The sequence below is a fragment of the Hylobates moloch genome, unplaced genomic scaffold (assembly GCF_009828535.3).
Source record: "Hylobates moloch isolate HMO894 unplaced genomic scaffold, HMol_V3 SCAFFOLD_1, whole genome shotgun sequence".
Lineage (NCBI taxonomy): Eukaryota > Metazoa > Chordata > Mammalia > Primates > Hylobatidae > Hylobates > Hylobates moloch.
The window spans coordinates 151,875,692-151,900,742 of NW_026652276.1; the positions used below are offsets into that span (position 1 = coordinate 151,875,692).

General features: G+C 33.8%; 1 protein-coding gene across 1 annotated transcript in view; it reads right to left on the bottom strand.

Moving 5' to 3' along the window:
* AHR (aryl hydrocarbon receptor) overlaps window positions 1-25,051 on the bottom strand; it is a 47,719-nt gene that overhangs the window by 11,998 nt on the left and 10,670 nt on the right. Inside the window, exons 2-6 of the mRNA XM_032759989.2 lie at window positions 24,255-24,442; window positions 11,196-11,302; window positions 5,659-5,748; window positions 3,449-3,572; window positions 2,641-2,771 (exon numbers count right to left, since the gene is read on the bottom strand). Coding sequence (XP_032615880.1) covers window positions 2,641-2,771; window positions 3,449-3,572; window positions 5,659-5,748; window positions 11,196-11,302; window positions 24,255-24,442 — 640 coding nt within the window. The remainder of the gene's footprint in view (window positions 1-2,640; window positions 2,772-3,448; window positions 3,573-5,658; window positions 5,749-11,195; window positions 11,303-24,254; window positions 24,443-25,051) is intronic.

Consider the following 25,051-nt stretch of genomic DNA (forward strand, 5'->3'; position numbering starts at 1 on the left):
AACTGTATCACAGCTCATAGCATGCTGCATAGTTCATAATCTTTTCTATAGAGGCAAAATATAATTTTATTAAGACACTAAAATGAATCATTATGAAAACATATAAAGAATGCAGAGCCCTACTGAGTAAAGATATGGAAGAAATTTAGAAGACAGGGAAAACAAAGGCAACTTAAACATGAACATGATATATTTAATTGCTTAAAACAATATCAACCAGTCCAAGGGATGGTTCTGACATCAAAATAATAGCAGCATAAGGAGGAAAAGACCCTCCTGCACACAGATATTCCACCTCAGACATACACTCACATGTCATTTAACAAAAGGGGCACGTTCTGTGAAATGTGTCCTTAGGTAATTTCGTTATCCTGTGAACATCAGAGGGTAGGTACACAAATCTAGATGGTATAGCTTACTACGCATCTAAGCTATACAGTATAGCCTTTTGTTCCTAGGCTACAAACCTGTACAGCATGCTATCGTACTGAATACTTTAAGCAATTGTAACATGATGGTAAGTATTTGTGTATCTAAACATAGAAAATATACAGTAAAAATAAAGAATAAAAGACAAAAAATGGTATACCTGTATAAGAGCACTTATTGTAAACAAGGTAGGCAGGACTAAAAGTTGCTTTGGTTTAGTGAGTGAGTGGTGAGTGAATGTGAAGGCCTGAGACATTACTGTACACTACTATAGAGTTTATAAACACTATACACTTAGGCTACGCTGAATTTATAAAAAATATTTTCCTTTTGGCCAGGTGCGGTGGCTCATGCCTGTAATCCCAGCACAGCTTACTGTAACTTTTTTACTTTATAAACTTTTACATTTTTAACTTTTGACTCTTTTGTAATAACACTTAAACACAGTGCACAGCCATACAAAAACATTTTCTTTCTTTATATCCTTATTCTATAAGCTTTCTTCTATTTTTTAATTTTTAATTTTTTTTACTTTTTAAACTTTTTTTGTTAAAAACTAAGACACAAACCCACACATTAGCTTAGGTCTGTACAGGGTGAGGATCATTAATGATCCTATCTTCCACCTCTACATCTTGTCCCACTGGAAGGTCTGCGGGGGCAATAACATGCGTGGAGCTGTCATCTCCTGTGATAACAATGCCTTCTTCTGGAATATTTCCTGAAGGACCTGCCTGAGCCTGTTTTACAGTTAATCTTATTCTAAAATAATGATTAAAATAAAATAATTAAAAGTATAATAAATTTTTTAAAAAGTAAAATAATGATTAATAGTAAATACATAGTGATTTTTTTTTATTTTCAAGTATTATGTAACATATATAATTGTATGTGCTATACTTTTTATATGACTGGCAACACAGGTTTGCTTCCATCAGCATCACCATCAACATGTGAGCAATGCTATGACATCATTAGGTGATAGGGATTTTTCGGCTCCATTATGATCTCATGGGACTACCATCATATACATGGTCTGTTACTGACCAAAGCATCATTATGCAGCACATGACACTACATACTAATTGTTCATGAGCAGTAATACTGGGAAAACTATCTCAAAGCACAATTCTAATTCTGGGTCAGCAAAATCCTCTTCAGAAATAAACACATAAACAAAAATCATTGCTTGGTAATGTTAATTTAAGATTTGATTATCTGTTTCAAATTCCTTGTTATTCATAAAAAGAATATACAATATACTTTTATTCTCTTCTCCTGTACTTGGTGACATAAGCTAAGGATACAATGAGATAACAGACAAGTCCACTCTGAGGAATCCTAAGCTGCTCCCTACAGTCAACTCCTATGCAGGTGTTCAGACTTTGCAACAAGAAAACAGCGTCTCCTATCAAACGATGATTCCACAATCATGAATATACAATCGTTTTTCTATGTGACAGTTATTTGAAACATATGGAAAGGCCATAATTTTTCTGTCTAGCAGGCATTCAATCCCAAGATGGTAAGCATCCTCCTATTAAAAAAGGGCTACATAATTCTCTCATACCTTAAAAATCCTAAAATAGTCAAAATACAAGGCTTCATGTAATTTCACTCAATCTTTGCTACTATATCCTAAAGAACAGTTTTCCGAGTTATAGAAGACCGTCAAAATCAGAAATAATTACTTTAAAATGTTACCTTCCTTTATCAAATTATTTGGTAGCAGATTTTTAAAGCTGAAATCAAAGATAACCAAAGAAAATTGGCTTAACTTTTTTTTTTTTCTATAACTTAATGTTAAACTAAATTTGGGCTGAAGATGCCTCTGCTCCTTAAGTTCTTACCAAGGAATTGCAACTTCATTTACTATATAAGCTAACGGAAAGCCTAACAGTAGAATTAAACTTTTGTAACCAAATAGCTGAGTCTCAGTCAGTCACAGGTGGCCAACTAATCAGATCATCTTCAAATAAGGCAAATCCCAAGCTGTAATCAATCAAGCCATTTCTGTACCTCACTTGCATTTTCTGTTCATAAATGCTCCAGCCCATGTTTTTAAGTGAGCTCTCTGAACCTCTCTGGTTCTGAGGGTTGCCTGATTTGGGAATAGTTCTCTGCTGAATTATATTTTGCTAAATTAAATTTGCCTCAAGCTTTTATTGTAACAATAGTAAAAAGCCAGTATCATAAAATTTTTTACCTTACCAGAAAACCAGATGAATTATCCAGCAGACACCTTAGACGACATATGAAGCACCTCTCCATTAAAGGAGAGTTTTCTGGAGGAAGCTGGTCTGGGTTATAACAGACTACTGGCTGGGGGAGACCAGTGGCTTCTGTAGAAATAAAGGCAAAACAAAATTTACTTTCCATTTTGCTGTAAAATTAAGCACTTGAATAGGTAAAATTTGTATTAGTTTCTAAACTGGAGTCTGTGTTCTGAATACAAAAAAATCATTTTCAAAAGAGCTAATGACAAGAAACTAAAAGTCAATTAAATATCACTTTTATCAGATAGAACTTGAGTAATTTTTTAAATTTTTATTGAGCTATCACTGTCAACAATTTTCATATTTTCTAACGCATTTTTGTTTTCTTAACACTAACAAATTTCCAAAAACATTTTTTGCATTGAGAAAAGCATTTTTATACTTGCATATGCTAGCTTAATTTTTTCTTTGGTGCATTTTAAACACAATAATTTACATGCACTCAGGTATCAACCTTGTACCTTCCTTCCATCTTTCATGAAGGTACTACTTATTTTTATAAAATACATTACTGACTATGGCAATACTCTGTTGCCTGAAACTCATTAATGGCTCTCATTTGCCAAAATATTCCTTAGCTCATCAGGCTCTTTGTGACCTAGCTGTGGCCTATGATTGCAGACTTTACATCTTTCCACTACTTCCCTATCATGGAGTTCTATGACCCTACAGGTTCCCAGCCTCCTTTCACAGAATCATATTTAAAAACTACCAACACTATTTTTTGTACCATCAATTCTTACCTTCAATTCCTTGTCCAGACTCTGTACACTGAGAAGGATTTAATGCCCAGTGTAGCTGACGCTGAAATTCAGCTCGGTCTTCGGTATGGATAAGTTCATATACACTCTGATGTATGACATCAGACTAAAGAAAAAAGATACAAGGAATACAACAAAAGGACTGATTAAAAAATATGGCTAAATTAATTTTAAAGCCTATTTAGATTAGTGGGTGCTTGCTAGTGGTGATGAATACGAATTGAATGATTCCTAAAATTTCCTAGTCACCTAAGATAGAACCTAAGGCAGAAAAAGCTAGAGAGACTGGCACTACAACAGATAAGCCAAAAGATACTTGTCATCAGTTCCCAACATGAATGCTGTTGCTCAAATAAGTCACATCCCCATTCCTTAAATGCAACATATTAAAATCTGTTTATGTTCCATATCCATTTGTAAATTTTTAGATTCTTATCTCTTCCCTGCAGCTTTTCCTAACCACCCAGGCCTCTTTGACTTCTCTAAGCTTAATGGTATTCTTTATGTATTTCCTTCACTGTTCTCTAAAATTTTCTTCATATAAAATTATCACTCCAAGTAGACTCCTCAAGAGCAAGGGATTGTGCCTTTACCATATTAAACCCACTTTCCTCCTCTTGCCTCTCACCATTTACTACGGTGCTGAGCCCTTAGTGCTTAAACCAGAGATTTCCTTTTAACTGCAAGTTATGATAAAAAATACATTTCCATCTGTCACAGGTGTGTGCACAGACATAAACACATGGAAAAGTTTCACAAAACACTTACCATTATTACATGAGATAATACTGTGTATTCTATATTATTTTATTCTATCCTAAACAACTAAAAAACAGTTTGATAGTGATCCACTGTCTCGACTGCATACCCATGAGCGAGTCACAACTTGCAGTTTTAAAAATGGTGTCTTAATCTACCACTTGCGTCAGATGTGAATATTCTTTTAGGAAAAAAATCCATGTGTATATGCGAGAAAAAAATGGATTGGAAAATGGCTAATCTCTGATTTTCTTACTAATATAAATCACAATATCAAATCATGATTAAGACAGTTACATAATACATTAGGCTTCAAACAGGCTTTCTATGGACATTAATATATTTTCTTTAGAATGCAAGAAATCAGGAGTTTAGACTTTGTGGTAGTAGTAGTAGCTAGATACCACTACTTTAGTCATCTACACTTAAATCTTCGTAGGAACCTAATCTTCTCGTATTAAATCATCTTGATGCCAACCATTACACAATTTCTGGAAGTTGCATCTGAAACACAAGTTGAAATATACACATCCCCTTTAACAAAACCCTTCAGTGGTTTCCACTGGGTATATAATATAGTCGAAGCTCTAGTCTATATAACTGTTATTAAGACCGGCAACCTTGTGAGCTTGATAGAAATGCAAATTCATGGCCCCCACTGTGAACTACTGATTCAGAATATCTGACAATGGAGCTCACAGGGATGACCAAGTTTTATCAAGGTCTTCAGGTGATTCTTGTGCACATTACAATTTGAGAACCAGATATATGAGAATAGCAAGCATTCAAATGTTATAATCTGTTCTCAAACCATAAAAGATCTTCTTGTCCTTCAAATATATCAAATATTTATAATTCCATCTATTCATTGTTCATTCAATAACATCAAACAAGCCAGACACGTTTGTTTCCTTCAATGACTTCCAGTCTAATGCTTACAGTACTTCAATATTCCTATGTTTTCTTGACCACCCACCTGCTACACATTATTTAGGTCAGCTTATATACCATATTGAATTATATACCATTTGAATTAAATCAGAATTAAAGGTATAACTCATAGGATTTTACTTGTACTTTTTAACAGCACCTCATTCATTTCATAGTTGTCATATATCCTCTGCTATCCATAAGTTATTTGACAGCAAATAATTTTGTATCTTCTCCCATAGACCCTACGTGCCTGAAAGTTTCTTATATATGAGATTCTTGGTAAGCAAAAGAAGAAACACAGTAACCATGAATCACATAAAGGTTTAAAGGAATTATAGTGCAGTAAATTATTAATATTAGAAAAAATTATTAGTTACAAATACATACTGTATTCTACAGCATATATTGACACTTTATACATACAAATGGCCAACTGTGTCCTAAATATATAAAAAGTAAATGATATAATAATATAAATGATATAAATAATATATACTTACCTGCTGAAACCCTAGATAATCTTGTATAGTAGAAGATGCATAAAAGACCAAAGCATCTGTAGTGACAACTAATACAAAGCCATTCAGAGCCTACAAGGAAAGGAAGTTCTAAAATTAGTAATATGACTTAATATTGACCGTCAGATAAAGGTTATTACTTTTATCTCTGAAAATTCTTCTCTTCAAAATAGTTAAAATTATCACATTTCACAAACACAGCCATAACATACACTCCTGGACTAAGAAATATCTATTCATACCTTTTGATTTGTCTATGGAAAAACAGCTAAATTTAGTGCTCAGTCAGAATAACTTTGGTAGAATACGGAATACATCTTCTTCCTCATGTTTCAGATTTTCTCTTTTAAATATATTGTACATATTTTTTAAAAAACAAACTAGACATCATTCACTATAGTCTATCACACTGCTATTTTTAGAGGGAAAGAGGAGGCAAAGAGGTTGATTAGATTCTTAAAGTGGGAACATTAATAGAAAACTCTTCCTGTACAAAGACATTTCAAGCACTGATGCTAACATTTTAAGTCACAACATTTTAAGACTTTTATAGGAAAACACTATATATATATAATATACATGTAATTAAAATATAATACATATGTAAAGCAAGCATATAGTGAATTTAGTCCACCAAAATTTAATGTCATTATGAACATATACCTAAATTTATCATTTTATATGTGTTATTTCTATTTATTCACAGCACATCCATATGTATAATGTTTCTTTTTCTCTCTGTTTTGCCTGCTTTGGGTCCATTTTTTTTTTTTTTTTTTTTTTTTGAGACAGAGTCTTGCTCTGTCGCCCAGGCTGGAGTGTAGTGGCACAATCTCGGCTCACTGCAAGCTCCGCCTCCTGGGTTCACGCCATTCTCCTGCCTCAGCCTCTCCGTGTAGCTGGGACTACAGGCGCCCTCCACCACGCCCGGCTAATTTTTTGTATTTTTAGTAGAGACGGGGTTTCACCGCGTGATCCACCCGCCTCGGCCTCCCAAAGTGCTGGGATTACAAGCGTGAGCCACCGCGCCCGGCCGGGTCCATTATTTTTTATTAGCCCGTACTCTTTAGTTTGGAAGTTATAGTCTCTTTTTCTATTACTGGATAATTCAAGTCCAATATCAACTAATACCTTTATTGTCCTCTTGGATAACAACAGTATCACAGATCACCTTATTATTATCATATATTTCAATTCTACAAGCCCTCACTATTTTCTCCTTGAGTTCAATTTGGTACTTGATCTATTCTTTACTTTGTGATCACAGCTAATGTCTTCTAACACCCTGTTTTTCATGTAAGGAGGAACACAGTATGGTTTAGTTGAAGAATTGTACTGTGTAGTCAGACAGATTTTGTCTGGACTCCTGTCTCTGTCTATTACTAGCTGTGTGGCTTCGGTTAAGGTATTTACTGCTTTTTAGGCTTCAGTGTTATTTCAAAAACTGGCACTTCATCAGGTAGATATAATGATGATATCCCACCTAACTCAACGCTTGGCACAGAGCCAGCACTCAGTGTAATAAGGTACAATGTTATAAGGTTGTAGAAATGAGCAAATAAATATTTATATTACCTTGCTTTGAGAACTATAAAGAGCTATATAAATAATAGTGATTCATTTATTCAACACGTAATAAACTATTACATACCCAAGAGGAGATATGTATGCTAAGTACTGGGATTTAAGAGTTAACAAGTCTTTGCCCTAGTGCTTATGATGCTCACATATAGTCCAGTCGATATCTTCATTATCAGATGAAATAAATGAAATACAGTGACTGTCTCTCTTTCCACTCCAATTACTTTCCATCTTCAAGATTCTTGATCTATATTATACTTCTGAGAACTTGACTACAAAGATAACAACTATTATTTAGTATTCCTTTTTCGAAATGTTTTTATGTATTTGAGTGGTTTCTTCTCCCAAATACCCAATGAGGTAAGTGCCATGTTCCAGTTTTACAACAGGAGAAACTGAGGTCAAGGACTATACCTTTAAAAGTAACTTGCCCAAGGTCACATAGCCAGAAAATGGCTGATCCAGGAGATAAATTCAGTCTGGCTCCAAAGAGTACTCAGTTAAATAACATGATATGCTGCCTTTATGTGTTATCGATCCCAAATTGGTGCATGGTTCTGACTGTTTTGTTCTGTTTTTTTACTTTTAAGTTCAGTGGTACAAGTGCAGGTTTGTTACACAGGTAAACGTGTGTCATGAGGGTTTGTTGTACAGATTATTTCATCACCCAGGTATTAAGCCTAGTACTTATCAATTATTTTTCCTGATCCTCTCTCCCTCCTCCCATCCTGCAGCCTCTAAACGGCTCCAGTGTGTGTTGTTCCCCTCTGTGTGTCCATGTGTTCTCATCATTTAGCTCTCACTTATAAGTGAGAACATGTGGTATTTGGTTTTTCTGTTCCTGTGTTAGCTTGCTAAGGATAATGGCCTCCGGCTCCATCCATGTCCCTTTAACTACAAGCAGGCTCTCAGGTTTTTGACTGCAAATATATGTAATACCTGGCAATTCCCTTAGGATAAACAATGGTGATTCTAACCATAAGAACTTGAATAGTTAATGATTAACACACTCAAAATTGAATATTCTTAAATTCTCTTGGCAGTAACACTATATATCTGTCATTGCACTGATTCATCCTGAAAATATCTGCTTCTAGGGAAGATTATCCATTGATCACACTCATATTATTTTGTAGAACATCATACTTTTTCAAACAGTGAAACAAATTTAGTCACATTCCAATAAACTCCTTGGTGTACATGCCAGAAGACAGAAGGATAATTTAAGTGCAGTTATCAAATCTCTTTAGACAAATGTTAATTATCAGAAATAAAAATCTAGCAAGGATAGATGCATATCAATTTTTATATATCTCAAATGATCTCAAGTACCAGGAGACACAAGGTTATTACCTGTATTAATTTGTCTTAATAAATTAACAGAAGGAATTAATATGCTAATTAAATAAGAGATCATCATTCTTTTAGTCTTAGTCACAAAGATTCACTTAACATCTGAAAATTGTTAAGCTCACTTATTATTTAACATAAACTGCAATTAATACTGTTATATAAAATTTCAACTCCTGTCACCGAAAAACAAAGCTGCAAGATTTTAACAAGTACAGTATTAAATAGCAAGAGATGTATTTTAAACTTATGAAATAAACATGTGAAGTAAATAAAGACACAGTTATTCACAGTTTCATTTTTATTCCTTGTAAAATAGTAATAAATTGAAGCTAACCTAGAAAGATGTCTCAAATTTTTAATAATTTTTTTTTTTTTTTCAGATGGAGTCTCGCACTGTCACCCGGGCTGGAGTGCAGTGGTGTGAGCTCTGCTCACTGCAACTTCTGCCTCCCGGCCTCAAGCGATTCTTGGGCCTCAGCCTCCTGGGTATCTAGGATTACAGGCACCTGCCACCATGCCCAGCTAATTTTTTGTATTTTTGGTACAGACGGAGTTTCACTACGTTGGCCAGGCTGGTCTTGAACTCCTGACCTCGTGATCTGCCCGCCTCGGCCTCCCAAAGTGCTGGGATCACAGGCGTGAGCCACCGCTCCCAGCCTTTAATAAAAATTTTTGTAACATTTTCTTTATATGCCTTTGCTAAGCAAAGGAAAATATTTCTCCTCAAAAGTTTTAGGCCATATGGTATACGGAACCTCTGGTAACATCTTCCTCACTGTAGTGGTAATTGGCTGATAACTGTAGGTTGCAACATAGTCAGATGTCATTATGCAATTGTATATAATCAAACAGCCGTTTTCACATATCCATACTGTTTTTAGTCATCTTCTTCATAAAAAGATAACATATAAGCACAATCTTAAGAAAATCATAGAGAATGTGAGTCTTCCTATTAAGAGAGCAATCTACAAATGGTATTCAATATAAACAGGTAAGTTTATTTTAACTTCTTAAGGGTTACCAATTTGCAGATAATTTAAAATATATATATTCCATATAATTATAGCTTTACAGCTTTGCATTCATATTATTGTTATTCTGTTTCCCTGACATAGGGTATGTACACAATTTGTCTCAATGTTTTGGGGGAAATAATAAAAATGGCCCATAATTTAAACCAACTTGCCAAGTGTTACGTCAATCAGTACATATTTGTCTATTTCACCTGAAATACAGGATTTCATTATGCCCTTAGTAGATAACCCAAGAGGTGTGTTTAATCATCTTAAACAACAATTATTAAACCGCTTTCCTATGACCTGAATAAGGAGTCTTTATGTTTGGGTTTACATATACATGAAGATCCTCAGTTGGGGCTGGGGGAGGACTCATGCTTTAATAGATTTACTTTGTTTAACGTAAGTTAATTTTTGCTAACAGGAATTTGAATGTGATTACACAATTGTAATAAAAATGTTATATTATTAGGCACATCACCACTCACCGAATGAACTAGTGGAGCTACCAAAACTTAGGGTTACTTTTTGTAACAATGGTGAAGTAAGTTTTTCTAGTCAGTTCAGTGGGTGAAACTGATAATGATCACACAGCGGTGATAGCACACATGGCACACATCTTTATTCTATCTTTTTTTAACAAAATAACTGAGAATTTTAAGTGAGAATCAATCATGGCATCAATTCTAAAAAAAAAAAAAAGATTAAAAAAAGATGAAAAGATTCAAAATGCTTTCATAGACAAATTAGAAACTAAATTCTGAAGCATAAAAATAAGGATTGGGGTTGTTGAGAAAATCTTTAGTATGTTAATAAGTCACAAACAGTTGCTAAAATAAAATGTAAGTTATAACATATTGGCAAGACGAAATTTGGGTTAAGAACTATTTTAAACTATTTAAGAAATGCATTTAACAATTTTAATAGAGATACATTCCATAAAAATATATATAAATTCAACGTCTTAAATTAGAACCTCTAAAATACTCTAGGAGTTCTTGCTGTTTGAAGAAATATTAATACAACAGAAGGGGTTGACCAGTCTTCTAACTAATCTACTTCATATACAGTCATGCATTACTTAACAGGGACACATTCAAAGAAATATGTGGTTAGGTGATTTTCGTCATCATGCAAACATCATAGAGTGTACTTACACAAACCTAGATGGTATAGTCTACCATACACTTACGCTATACAGTATAACTTATTGCTCCAAGGCTACAGACCTGTACAGCATGTTACTATACTGAATACTGTAGGCAATTTTAACACATGGTAAGCATTTTTGTATCTAAACTAGAAAAATTACAGTAAAAAATACGGTATAATCTTATAGGACCACTGTCGCATATGTGGTCTGTTGTTAACTGAAACATCATTATATGGTGCATGACTATAATTCAATTTTTTCATGTATTAAGCATCATTCACTATCGCAGTTCAGATGAAAGTGGCAAAAAACATTGAGCAAATCCTAACTAAACTGGGAATTATTAAAAGACTTATTAATTCATTTTCCATTTACAACTGTCCTTAGTGTAAGAAACTATATTTACTAAAATTTACCTGTAATAAGAATTCTCCTTCTTGTAAGTTCAAGCCTTCTCTGAAATTTGCTGCTCTGCAGTTATCCTGGCCTCCATTTCTTTCAGCAGGGGAGGATTTTAGTGCAACTACAGAAAAAAAAGGAAAAACAATGATTTTAAAAGTAAGCAAGAGTAAAGAGCTATAATAGAAAACTTCTGAACACCAAACAAAGACAATTTGAAATACCGGCATCTACTGGTATTTTTAGTAATTGGGTAAAACAAGGTATAATAAATACTAGGTAAGTAATCCTGTTGCCAGTGGGTAGTTCCTTATTCTATGCTAGTAACAAAACTGAAGGATTTAGTCAAGTTGTCAGCTGACAGATTGTTAAAAATAATTTTTGATGAGTTCACGATATAATTTTGTCACAAAACTTAGGCATTTCAAAGAACTGCACAACACTGTTACAAACACTCCTCTCCATTCCTACCTCCTTTCTTAGGAGACTAAAGTTCTCCATAATGTAACCTATAAAAATGATTCCAACATTTTTATCTATTTATCTAAATATCAGGGAACTGGTGGTGGTGAAGAGAAAAAAAGCAACTATGCACCTTATTAAGAGACGGATTTCTGATGTTTGGGATATTCTTGTCCAGCATTTGGGTAAAAACTGTTAATTACTGTTACTATTTAATAGGTTCATGTTAAATTTATAAACTAACTCATGGAGAATTAATGTCTTTATAATCTTGAATCATTCTATCCCAGAACATACATTTCTTTCCATTTGTTCAAGTCTATATTTTGTCCTGCTAGAATGTTTTAAAGTTGTCTACAAAAAAGATGTGCACAGGTATTTTTATATTTACTCCTAGGTATTACATCTTGTAAAGTGGCTTCTCCAGTATAGCTTTTAACTGCCTGGGGATTATATATGTGAAGGAAAGTCTGATGGCATGATAGGATGCTTACTATTGGAGGTGTCATGTTATATGCTCTCTTTTTTTTTTTCTCAGTGTGTGTGTGTATGTGGCGGGGGGGTATGTATGTATTTATAGTCTGAGAGGAAGTGCAGCTGAATAGAAATAATAACAGCTACCACTTAAACATTTTGCCAAGCACTTTCAAATATTATCTCACTTAAAAGCATGTGGATATTGGTAACTGACAGAATTGGGCTCAAATCTTACCTCTGACATTTACTAAAAGTGGGAGTTATTTAAGCCTGTCTCCTAATATGTGTGGTGGTAATTAAAAATATTTTTTTAAAGCACATCTTGCAGGGCTGTTGTGAAGAGTAATGAGGATATACGTAAAGTTTCTGACACATAGTGGATCAATAGTAGTTCAACAAACAGTAGCTTTAATTAGTAGAAATATTTCTCAGAGCTTATGGATTGCCTGGTTGTAAAGTATAATCTTTTAGATACTTTCCACTTTCTGACCTTTTTTTAACCTGTGATATTTAAATAAGAGAAACCATTAAATAAAACTGACTCTGGCAGTCCTCTTAACACTTATTTCACTATATTTTTATGTGACAAAATAATCCAGCTCAGTGAAAAAACTAGAGATTTACTAATAACTAGACTTTCTCTCAGTTTGAGCAGAGTTCCACATACAAAACCTGTCTGCAGTCTTTCATATTTGCAGTGTATTTTCTGGTAAATCATCAGTGAATGTGTCACACCAGAATCTCATGCCATTCTGGCCTTTGCAGAAGTTAAAACATATCTCTTTGCAAGAAACAGCCAAAAGCACGGTCTCTGAATATAACTTCAAAAGGCCAGAGAACAGATTTCCTTAGGCCAAAAAACAGTTTGAGGTAAACTGACCTAACAGTTCATCAAGACCAAAAGAAATGTTTAATCTGTACACAGAGAGAATGGCAGAAGAGAGAATGGCCTTTTTTCCCCTTCTATTCTGTAAGTTATGTTGTTGCTTGCTTACTAATGGTCACATTTGCTTGAATGCACTAAAACCATACAATGTCAGAATCAACTATATTCTGTTACTTTTCTAAAAGCTCTGGTATGAAGCATCAGTAACACTTGCTTTTAAAAGAAAACAACAAAGCCAAACCCTTACATTATGAAATAAGCCTAAAAACAGACAATAACAGTGTCAGACTTTATATATCTAAATTATTGTTCGGAATCTCTTAAAATTAATATTTAATCAACACAATTGATATCAGTTCCACCTACAGTCACTGGCAGTAGAAAAACATAAATATTAAGAGATAACTACTTGATCACTGAGAAGATGACTAGGCAATGAAAGAGACCATTCATCTCAGAGTAATTTATAATTTGTTCCTGGGCTTGAACTGGGGGTATTAGCCAATGTAATTAGACACTTGAGTCAGACCCTGTCTTTAAGTAGGGGATATAAGCTATGGAAATAACTAGAAAACAATGTCAAAAATACTAAGTACCAGAATAGAGTTTAATTAAAGTATTACAGGAACTTGAAGTAGAGAAAAAATAAAAAGAACAAATTCTTTCTAAACAACAATGCTTATAATTCCAAATGTTGGAAGGATGATATTTAATATAGTATAACTACTACATAAGTAAGAAAAGTGACAAGTTCATTTGGGGGAATGATCACTGGAGGTTTCTACCAAAAACAAATATGCAAATATTTCTGTTGCTCTTGTGTTTAAGGTTAATCACTGGTAAATAACTGAAGTAAATATTGTGCAAAGATGAGTCCAAGAAGAGTGGACTTTTAAAATCATTTAAAAAACACTGCTGTGCTTTTTCAGGAAACATTTTATGTCACGGCCTTTCAGCCTAAACTATGTAATGTCTACCCCTGCATGAAGTTTTTCTTCTATTTCTTGCTCTCATGCCTACTACTACTTTAGTAAATTACTAGAGGCTCTATCAATACTACTCATTTTCCTGTATATATTGCTTGCACTGATTAGAAAGAAAGCAATGAGTAAGAAAGTGACATGAGACACTGTCACAAGAGCTGCTTCCTACCATTGGAGTGACCTTAGTTAGTAATCATATGTGATAATGGGCACACACTGTACACCTAGCACTTTCCACGTATTATATCCTATTTAATCTTCATAATAGTTCTATGAGACTGACATTGTTATTTCAATATATTAGAAAGCTGAGACTTAGGGAGATTGAGAAAATGTTCACAGGGTCATAGAGATTTAAGTGGCAGAGCTTAGACAAAAACTCAGGTAGCCAGACCTCAGTGTGTGAGCTATTATTAACCACCGCCCATTTTGCTAACCACCTTTGACCTTTAGTTTCCTCATCTTTAAATGAGGACAATGCTACCTCTTGAGACAAATTCTTGTGAAGATTAAAATAACATGTAGAATACCAGGGTAATGCCTGGAATCAATCACTGACAATCAAGGACAGAGGTAACAAAGTCTATGCTGACTTTATACACCCTCAAACCATGATGAGAAACTTAGAATTAAAGTGCCCCTGAGGAGGTAACTGAGTATTTTTATCATCTTTAAGTGGAGAGCAGTAATTAGTATCTAATAGGATTACTATGATAACTATATGACACATTTGAAAGTACAGCTGACCCTTGAACAACATGGGTTTGAACTATGCAAGTCCTCTTACATGCCTCTGCCACTCCCAAGCCAGCAAGACCAACCCTTCCTCAGCCTACTCAACATGAAGACAATGAGGATGAAGACCTGTATGATGATCCACTCCACTTAATGAATAGTAAATATATTTTCTCTTCCTTATGATTTTCTTAGTAACATTTTCTTTTATCTGGCCTACTTTAAGAATACAGTATATAATACATACACAAAAGACACATTAATCGGCTGTTTATGTTATTAATACATTGTTCAAGGGTCAACTATACTTCAAAACTGTAAATTGTTACATAAATTATATGCATAATGACACTTTAAACATTACACCACTGGAATTAAATTTATGACAGTCCACAGAAACAAAATGTAGTATCTGAAAATAGGTCACCAGCTGGGAAGTATCTGCTGTACCGTAATGGGCATTTGTTAAAATCTTCCCCATCAGTGAGGATATGTACCACTTTCCAAAGTGTGAGAATCAGACTCTGAACATTCAGTAGAATGTTAAGATAGTAAACCACCAAAATATTTCCACTATTTCCTCATTGAAAGATCTATGAAGGAGTCATACAATACAAATAAGAATTTAATCTAACAAATGATGGAATTTAGAGTGCAAATACATCACAGCATTATCAAATGGTCATACCAGATGACTCAAGTTTTATTTCCACATGCATTTAACCATATCCATGTTTCCTAATATGGTACTTTCCTTCCTTAGACATCTAAGCTCAGATTTCCCCTGCTCGCTAATGCCAAATCTCTTCATACCACATGCTTTGAATTGGTCAAGGAAAAAAAAATTCATGAGGAATACCGAATAGTGGTAAACTATATTTTGTATTTTGTTACTATAGTTTGCATTTAAACAGAAAGATGACATGATAAAAGTCTTGCCAGGGAAAGCATATCCCCTTTTAGTCCCTAACTGCTGCTATAAATTCAATTAATTTCATAATATTTACCATCCCCTTTACTACTTTGGCAGGGAAAATTCAATTCCATTCCCATATTGACGTAAACATAAAGGAGAGCACAGCTATGACTTATAAAATCCAACCAACCACATAAACTTTTATAAATTAGAAAGGGTTAAGTAATGCAGTATTTCTTAAATTTAAGAAAAACATTCCCAGTTTAGTTTAGTCTGCTATGATGGGTATTTCCAAATAATATATTAAGTGTACCTAAAAGGAGCTTCTGCTACATACCTACTGGTAAAACATACATGTATCACTCCAATACACTGTTTTCTTTTGTAAAAGAAGCGTTCTTTTGAGGGAAGGAGGGAAGAAACTAAAGAAAACTATGTTATATTCTAAATTCCTAGGAAACAGAGATTAGGTCTACAAGGTCTAGTAGCTTCTAATTATACTGAGAGACTACTGTTTTTCTGCCTACAAATTTCTAATCACCACGGTAGAATGGAAGAATATTCAGTTTTCTTAAAATGCAAATGTTAGTTTATATATTTATGATTGTAGGTTGAGAAACTAGTATTACTGTATTTTTAGCAAATCTAGGAAACATCATTTTCCAGCTCAAAAAGTCCTTAAAAGTTTGTTCTATCCAAACTCTTACATGAAAACTGACTTCCAAAGATGTTTAACATTCTTCCAGTTACTCATTGGTACGCACTCAGTTTTATACAATTCCTCTATAACTATATGACAAATCTCTGCATTAATGGAACAAGTGGGGAATGAGTTGCAATTAGCTTTTCATATATACAAGAGTAGTATTTAAATTGCATTTTAAGTAACATAATGTAAATACCCAATGAGGGCAGGGATCCTTAAACTTTCACAGACATTAGAATCACCTGGAAGGCTTAAAATACAATGCTTAGCACACCTCTAGAATTTCTGATTCAGTAGGTCTAGGATAGGGCTCTACAGTTTGCATAGGTAACAAGTTCCCCAGTGATGCTGAGAATGAGGTGCCACTCTTTGAGAAACAGAGACTTAGAACCTTAGGATTTAGAAAATAACTCACGTATGTTCTGGATTGAATTCCCTCATACTTCTTAAAATTATCATTCCATGCTGTTAAGCACAGTTATTATTGTGAATGTCTTCAGGAAATAATAACAATTTTACAAACACAAAAGCTGAAGCACCTATCTTAAGATATAGCACAGTAACACAAAATTTGACATGTATCCCAATATAGCAAGTAGCATACAATGCCCAAAATTTCTATCCTCACCAAAGCAAGCGATCACACTTTTCCAAGTGTCCAAATTTGGAATATGTACCACTTTTGAAAAAAGAAAACAATATACGTAAGTAAATTATTATGTATTATATCAAAAGGGGAAAAACAGTTTATTAACAAATTTCCATCTCTAAATCAAAAATATGAAATTAATTAAACAAAGGGATTCTCAATTGATATTAATACTAGGTCGGTAAAGGCCCTTATGCATATTCAAAAAAAAAAAAAAAACAGAAAATTCTCCATTAAAACAAGTGAAATATCAGGATTCTGCAGGAAATAACTATGATTTCCATAACAGTAACAATTCTAATTATAAAATTTTTTCACAGATCTCTCATTTTTAGGATTAATTTACTACAAACCTAATACAGCAGGGCAAGCAAGCATCATTATCAAACATCCTGAGAAGATGGAAGACCCTGTGGAACAGTGAGGTTAAAGTCTATCAAAAAACACAAGATTCGTTAACTGAACTAGCATCCACAGCTCCTGCTGTCAGTGCTTTAATCACAAAACACAATCTCCCTCTACCATGCTGAGATAAAGAGATGAAATGTCTCCATAATACAGAAATTAGACACGATAAAAAAAAATCCAGCTGACAACAGAATGCTCTATAAAGATGACAATTGTGTGAGAAAATTTCAGGCTAGAAAATACATGAAGAATTCAGTATGTACAATTCATTAAGGTTCTTTATGTCAACCAATCCCATCAGACTAGTTGTCTCCGTCTTTTGTGTGTGTGTGAAACAGTCTCACTCCTGAAGTTCAGTGGCACGATCACGGCTCAATGCAGCCTTGACATCCTGGGCTCAAAATATCTCCCCACCTCAGCCTCACGAGTAACTGGGATACAGAAGTGCACCACCAAGCCCAGCTAATTTTTTATTTTGTGTGGAGACGAGGTCTCACTACATTGTCCTGGCTGGTCTCGAACTCTTGGATTCAAGCCGTCCTCCTGCTTCGGCTTCTCAAAATGCTGGGATTAGAGGCATGAGCCACGGAGCCCAGATATTTGTCTCCCTCTTAATCTCCCACTGCTGACAAATGAATGGCTTTTTGGCCTCTATGGACAAACAAGGAACGGAAATCACCTTCTCTAATGTTATTATTTTTCTGTACACACTTTCATTTCATTTCAGTTTACACTTTCACTTCATTTCAATTTACACTTTCATTTCATTTCAGTTTTCATTTTCATGTACAGTTTTCTCTCTGGTTCTCCAATTTAAGAACACATCAAATGAAGGTATCTTAAGTCAACTCATTATCACCTTAGCATACTTTCATACTCCACAGATTTCACTTTTTACCACCCCTGCTCATCCTTAAAACATCTTATCTTTGGTACTTTTCCTCTTATTCTACATGTTCTCCCCCCTGGAATATTTTATTCACTTTAATGGCTTAAAATGTTATTCTGACGATATAATGACTCTAAAATCTAAATTTCCAGCCATAAGCAAATAAACGAATTTGAGTTACTCATTAAAATTCATTGATCAAAAAGTCAAAAGGCTGTAAGAGCAAGATTTAAAAATAATATACAAATATTACTAAATAAAAATTTCTTCAGACTTCAATGTAATTAATATTATATGTAAATATGTTTTATAAAACACTATAACATGAAGGTGTACATTTCCATTAACCAGATCACAAACCCTCACGAAATATCTTAAGACTTAACTACAGATTTTTAAATGTCTGTATTTGAAAATTTTCTAAAAAAAGGAAAATTGCTGAAAGTTGGTGATTTTAATGTTAGCCCATGGTAGTCTCCCTAAAAAGAAAAAAATTCACGACTAATGACCTGTTCATGGCCAAATAAGCAAGGATTCTAGAGCCATGCAAGACTAGGTAATGATCAAAGAGAAACCCATTAAATCAGTAAATTTAAAAGAGACAGGAAAGCAGCAAAATACATAATATATGATGCAATGAGTTTAGATTGTTTGAATCTCAGATATTTGTCACTGTGTTCTTCAAAATACTTGTCAAAGCAAACAAAAGCAGAGATAAAAGTATCCTATATAAAGTTCTATCGTATTACATTTATTCATATAACCTAATAAATCTTATACTGTAAATTGGGATATCTGAGGAAAAGAGAGATTAAATTCCTGAACCAAAGAGGTCACATATTAAATATGAGAGCCAGGATTTGTATATTCATTCAATAAGAATGCGTTACTATTCTTTGTATTTATTCATGTTTAAATCTGCGGGGGTTTTATTGTATGAAGTCCATAAATTAAAATTTTAAAAGAACCTAGATTTATATAGTTTTAGCTATGAAAGTTATCATGAATATTGTAATTAGAGTTTCATGTTTTAAAATGTGAATTAGGAAAAAAGATAACAGTTAAATCACCATGTAAGATGGATAACGCCATGGGTAAATCAAATTCAACAAATACTTTATTTGGTGATTTCAAATGTGCTAAACTGTTACGCAAACAAACCTACTTTGGATAGTCCTAGAATTAAGAAATAACATTTGCTATGATACTATGATACTGAAACATTGGTAAATTACTTGACACACAGAAATTTTAAAATTACAACAAAGCAGATGAAATTATAGAATTCTCATGAACGAAAAAGCAGACATACAAATCTATTAGATTTTATAAAACATCAACACTTAAAAGTGCATTACTTAATTCATTTTTACTGCTTGTTCAAGCTTGTTCTTTGCATATACACATGTACATATACTTGTTTTTCAAGAATAATGTTCTGGTCTAGAGAGATACCAAACAACTGAAATTCGGAGAAATGCACAAGCTGAAGATGAATAAACACAATAGCTCTCTTTCGAAAACCTAATGAACTGGGAATGAACTGTTAAGGCATCTGCAAAAGGAAGACCAAGAACAGAGCATTGTAATTTTTAATTTAAAATAAAGTCAAGAAAGATCCATGATAAACAATGGGGTCAAATAAATGTTAGATCATCACATAATATAACTATTATCCTCTCTTCCCACAGCATTTTTAGGCTTAATGAATGAAAATATTCTAACACGTAAATAATTCTACATTTTATAAAATCGTGATTATTTTAAGCGTGTATAATGATTCAAGACTTAGATTTTCCCTAACATTACCTTGTTTTAAAAATAACTAGAATAATACTATTCCCTATGACAGCTGCAAATGCAACATTTTGAAATCAGAAACTCGGATCCCTAAGCTCCATTTTGTCAGGCTCATTAGGCATTTGTATGTAAACAGAAAACAAAAGTAGTCATTCCCGAATTCTTAATTTCGGGGTAGCTGTATAAAAACAGAATAATTTGAACAAAATATTTACATAATAATGGGCATTTCAAAAAACAGTAAGGAAATCTCATTAAAAATTGTATTAAAGATATGCTGAAATTAGGAATGAAACATTATGATGCTGATTAGATTGATCAACAAGCCCAATGTACACTGTTTAACAATTTTGAGAGACATGATATAGGAGGAAACAATCCTTTCTCTTCACATCAACCAGTTCCAAAGATTAGACTGTAACCACCCAAATCCTAGTCTCTATTAATAAACTATTATTGATTGTAATCATTGTTATTTAAATTTTTAAAATACCCTCCATCTCAGCGATAATATATTTAAATGTAATGCTTAAATCATGTCACAGAAACTATTTTCAACTTTATAACTGAAAAATTGCTAAGCCTTGTTCAAGTATTTTAAAGTTATATTTCAAAATGTTTTAATTAATTAGAAATGGATAAATATTAATGTAGTACTTAAAACTTTAGTGTTGCTTTTCAGACAGCAGCAGCAGTATAGTCATGGTTCCAAACTTTAAGAAGATCCATCCAAGTTGGATTATTTAAACTTGCAATAAATAGATGTATTTTCTTGGAAAAATATCTATTGTTACAGTAAAACTTGAGTTTCCTTTCTAACAAGATTGTATGATTACTCGTTTATATTGTTCTTTCCGCAGGAATTTACACACCCCCTGTTTGCATCCTGTTATTCACTTTGAGCTTCCCTTCGCTTCGCTATACTGTTTCCCTAATAGTGGGAGAGTGGGTCCAACTGCACACAAAAATCCTAATCATTGTTAGCATGTTTCAAATCTCTTCGTTTGCATCTACCATTTTTTCAGTTCATAAGGGTTACCCTTATAATTTCATTCTCTGTGTGCTCTGAAATGTTGCATTGCCTTTCCAGACCACTGGTAGTCTGGAGGAAATTTGGGGATTAAAAAAAAAACTTGATTATTTTCATTTTCCATCTAACTGTATGTTTCTGTATCAAACAATCTAAGAAACTGCTTAGGCTGAACGTACACCACTAAAACACAAGCAAAAATATTTATAGACTTCTTTAAATTTTGTATGTTTGCATTTGTCATTCTGAAGGCAAAGAAACAAAAATTAACTTGTTCAGGGCATAAGCAAGGCTAGGCTAAATCACTGCCTCAGACTCCGTAACATGCTTGTTAAAATACTGATTCTTGGGTTTTACACAGAACTTACTTGTTATCAGCAGGGGCATGCCTCCGAATTTGCATTTTAGAAAGCTTTCTAGGTAATTCTTATGCACAATGCAGTTTGAAAAGAATCTAACGTTAAAGATAATGATAACGTAGTTGATGAAGGAATCATGCAAATAGGTAATAAGATCCTACTGTCAAATACACTGAACCAGAATAAAAAATAGACAAACTCATTAATGAAGAGCTGAGAAAAAAGTTTTTAACAATTCTGTGATGAACCCTGTGTTAAACTATGACATTCTTTATAAGATAGACTGTGAGATCTCCTTTACTTGAAGCATTGAATAATAGGACTCATATCTAATCATGTATGTGTCTGTGTGTATATATACATGAACACACATACACACATAATGTAGACATTAAATATAGAAATATATCTGTTTATATATGTGTGTTTCACACACACATTTATATGTATCTGTCTAGATACACACATATGTACTATTTCTAAACAGAGGAAAAACCTATACTTTTTTTTCTTTTAATGTATACAATTTGATTCCCCATTACAAAGGAACAAGAAATGGAAAGGTAAAATGACTCAAGTCAATAAAGCTTTATCAGAGTCAGGGAATAATGCCTCCTTGGCTTCTAGACTCCAGAATCTCTAAGGGTGGCAACCATGTCTTCCTACACATCACAGAATCTGCCACCACATGGTCAAGCACTAAGCACAGCATGTGAGTAAATGCTAGGGATCAGGACAGCATTCCGTGAAGCTGGGAGGAGGCCTGAAGTTACAATCTACAGCAGTGGCTCCTAAACTTCAACATGCATCTAGCCCTATCACCAAGGGTCCCACCACCTTAGATTCCATAGGTCTAGGGTTGGACCCAATAATTAGCATTTCTAGCAAGTTCCCAGGTGATGCTGATGCTGCCTGTCTGGATACTACACTTTTAAGAACCACAGGTCTAGGAAAAAATCCTCAGTGCTTTGCTATGCAACGGTTCCCAGAAAAAAATAGGTATTATTTGGTCAGGAAAAACAATATAAGGAATCTAGAAACCTGAGTTCTAGTTCCAACTATGTCAGCTAAATGACTATAGCTAATACACACATACTTACAGACCATCACTGAATACTGCGTAACTCTTCTCCCAACATGAAGGGTTTGGTATAGAGGCAACTGAAAATTCAAACACTTTTTATATAGGTCAGAGAAAATTTGTGTACTATGAAACTTTGAAATATATACTCTTTCCTGAAATCACTATCCTCAAATCTGTATATTGCCCAGACCACAACTGTTAAACTAAATAGCTTTTATCCAAAAGAAAGACAGGCAAGCAAGCAAGCAAATAAATAAAAAGATGCTCAGACGAAACACATCAGATTATGTAAACATAAATCTAAAGGGAAATTAACTGTTGCAATATTCTAAACACAAATTACCATTCAAATATCTATAAACATGTTGTCTAGGCACTTCCTAGTGACCTAGACTAGCAGGATCAGCATCATCTCAGAGCTCGTTAGACATGCAAAATCTAGGGACACACCTAAAGCTACTGAACAAGAATCTGCATCTTAACAAGATCCCTATGTGATTTGTAAGCACATTAATGTATGAGAAGCATTGACTGACATAGCCCACTGAGATTTTATCATTAACTTGCTATGGTTAGTAAAATTATACGACATTTTAAAAAGACCATTTCCTTAAAAAATCTATTTCTGCCTTATAGACCGATAAAAGATAAATCAAAAATTAATTTTACATGAGAAAATACACTGAAACATCATTTGCAAACAAAAACTTCCATTGCAATTTAAAGGTAACAAATATCATCCAGCCGCCTAGCTCAAAACCCTAACCTTTACTGCTGAGAAAACTGAGCTACGGGGATGCTACCTGGTTTAGTTAATGACAAATAGTTTTCAGTGACACAATAGAGAATGAAATCAAATTCTATTGACTCTTACAATCAAATGTTCTTTCTAGTGAAAAACATGTATTAATTATATTTCTTGCAGTCGGTATACAATTAATGTAAAATATTAGAAATAGGCCAGGCGCAGTGGCTCACGCCTGTAATCCCAGCACTTTGGGAGGCTGAGATGGGCGGATCACCTGAGGTCAGGAGTTTGAGAGTAGCCTGGCCAATACAGCGAAACCCCATCTCTAATAAAAATACAAAAAATTAGCTGGGCGTGGTGGTGGGCGCCTGTAATCCCAGCTACTTGGGAGGCTGAGGCAGGAGAATCGCTTGAACCCGGGAGTCAGAGGTTGTAGTGAGCCAAGACCGTGCCATTGCACTCGAGCCTGGGAAACAACAGCAAAAGTCTGCCTCAAAAAAAAAAAAAAAAAAAAAAGATTAGAAATATACACAAGTTTGGAGGGATAAATAAAATGATATGTCTATGAAAACACAGAAAATCCAGCAAGATGGTGTTTTATCTTTTCTTTTTTTTTTTTTTTTTTAAAAAAAAGAGACTTTTAAATATTGAAGTAGAAGGGAAACTGGAATTCGACATAATCAATTTGAGCGTAACTTCTAAATATATGATTTTCAAAGAATGATACCATGCATCATTTCAGTGGCTGCATCTGTTGGGTGAATAAAACTGGAAAATTGATTTTTTAAGACTTACAAATCTGGCTTTGCCACTGAAGTTTTACTATACAGCAATAAATTTTCCAAATACGGCTAATTTTTGTAGTTATTAACACAGAAACAGCTATATTTAATACAAGTATTTTTTATAAGTTATTGTAGACAAATTAAACCCTTCTGTCTTACCATCAAAGAAGCTCTTTGCTCTCAGGTAACTGACGCTGAGCCTAAGAACTGAAAGTTTGTCCAACTTATTAATAACATCTTGTGGGAAAGGCAGCAGGCTAGCCAAACGGTCCAACTCTGTATTAAGTCGGTCTCTATGCCGCTTGGAAGGATTTGACTTGATTCCTTCAGCCGGGATTGGCTTTACTCTGCAAAACAAACAAAATACCATAAAAAATCCTTTAAAAAATATAAAGCAAAAATTTCTATTGCATTATAACATCTCCTCAAATATTTCTCTAACACAACAAACTTTTAAAGTCTACTTAAAGTTTACATAAGTCTTTCTAAAATCTTCCTTTCACATCTTAAGAAAAAACAAGGGAATGGGTTAAATTCTTCCTAATATTTCATTAAAAAGCTTATGAACTCATCATAGGAAAATGTTTGCTTATACTTCGTGCATTTGTAGCATAGTGATTCCCAATTAACAGATCTACTGGGATTTTTTTCCCCTCTCAAATGCATTAGCCATTGTTTGGTGGAAAAAAAAAGAGAAATTTGTGATAAATTATATGAAAATCATACTTCCTTTGCTATCTTCCACAGGAAGCATCTCAGCATCACTGATGTTGTCAATAAACAGGGACAACCCTAAATAAAGTATTCATCTTCATATCACCAGCTTCCTGTATTTATTTACTTTCAACTCATTAGAGATAATGTCCCAAAACCCCTCTGGCACCTGCAGATGGTCCTCCAGCCATCTAATGTGGTCCTCAAATATTAAAAGAAGAATAAATTTGACTTTTCCTATT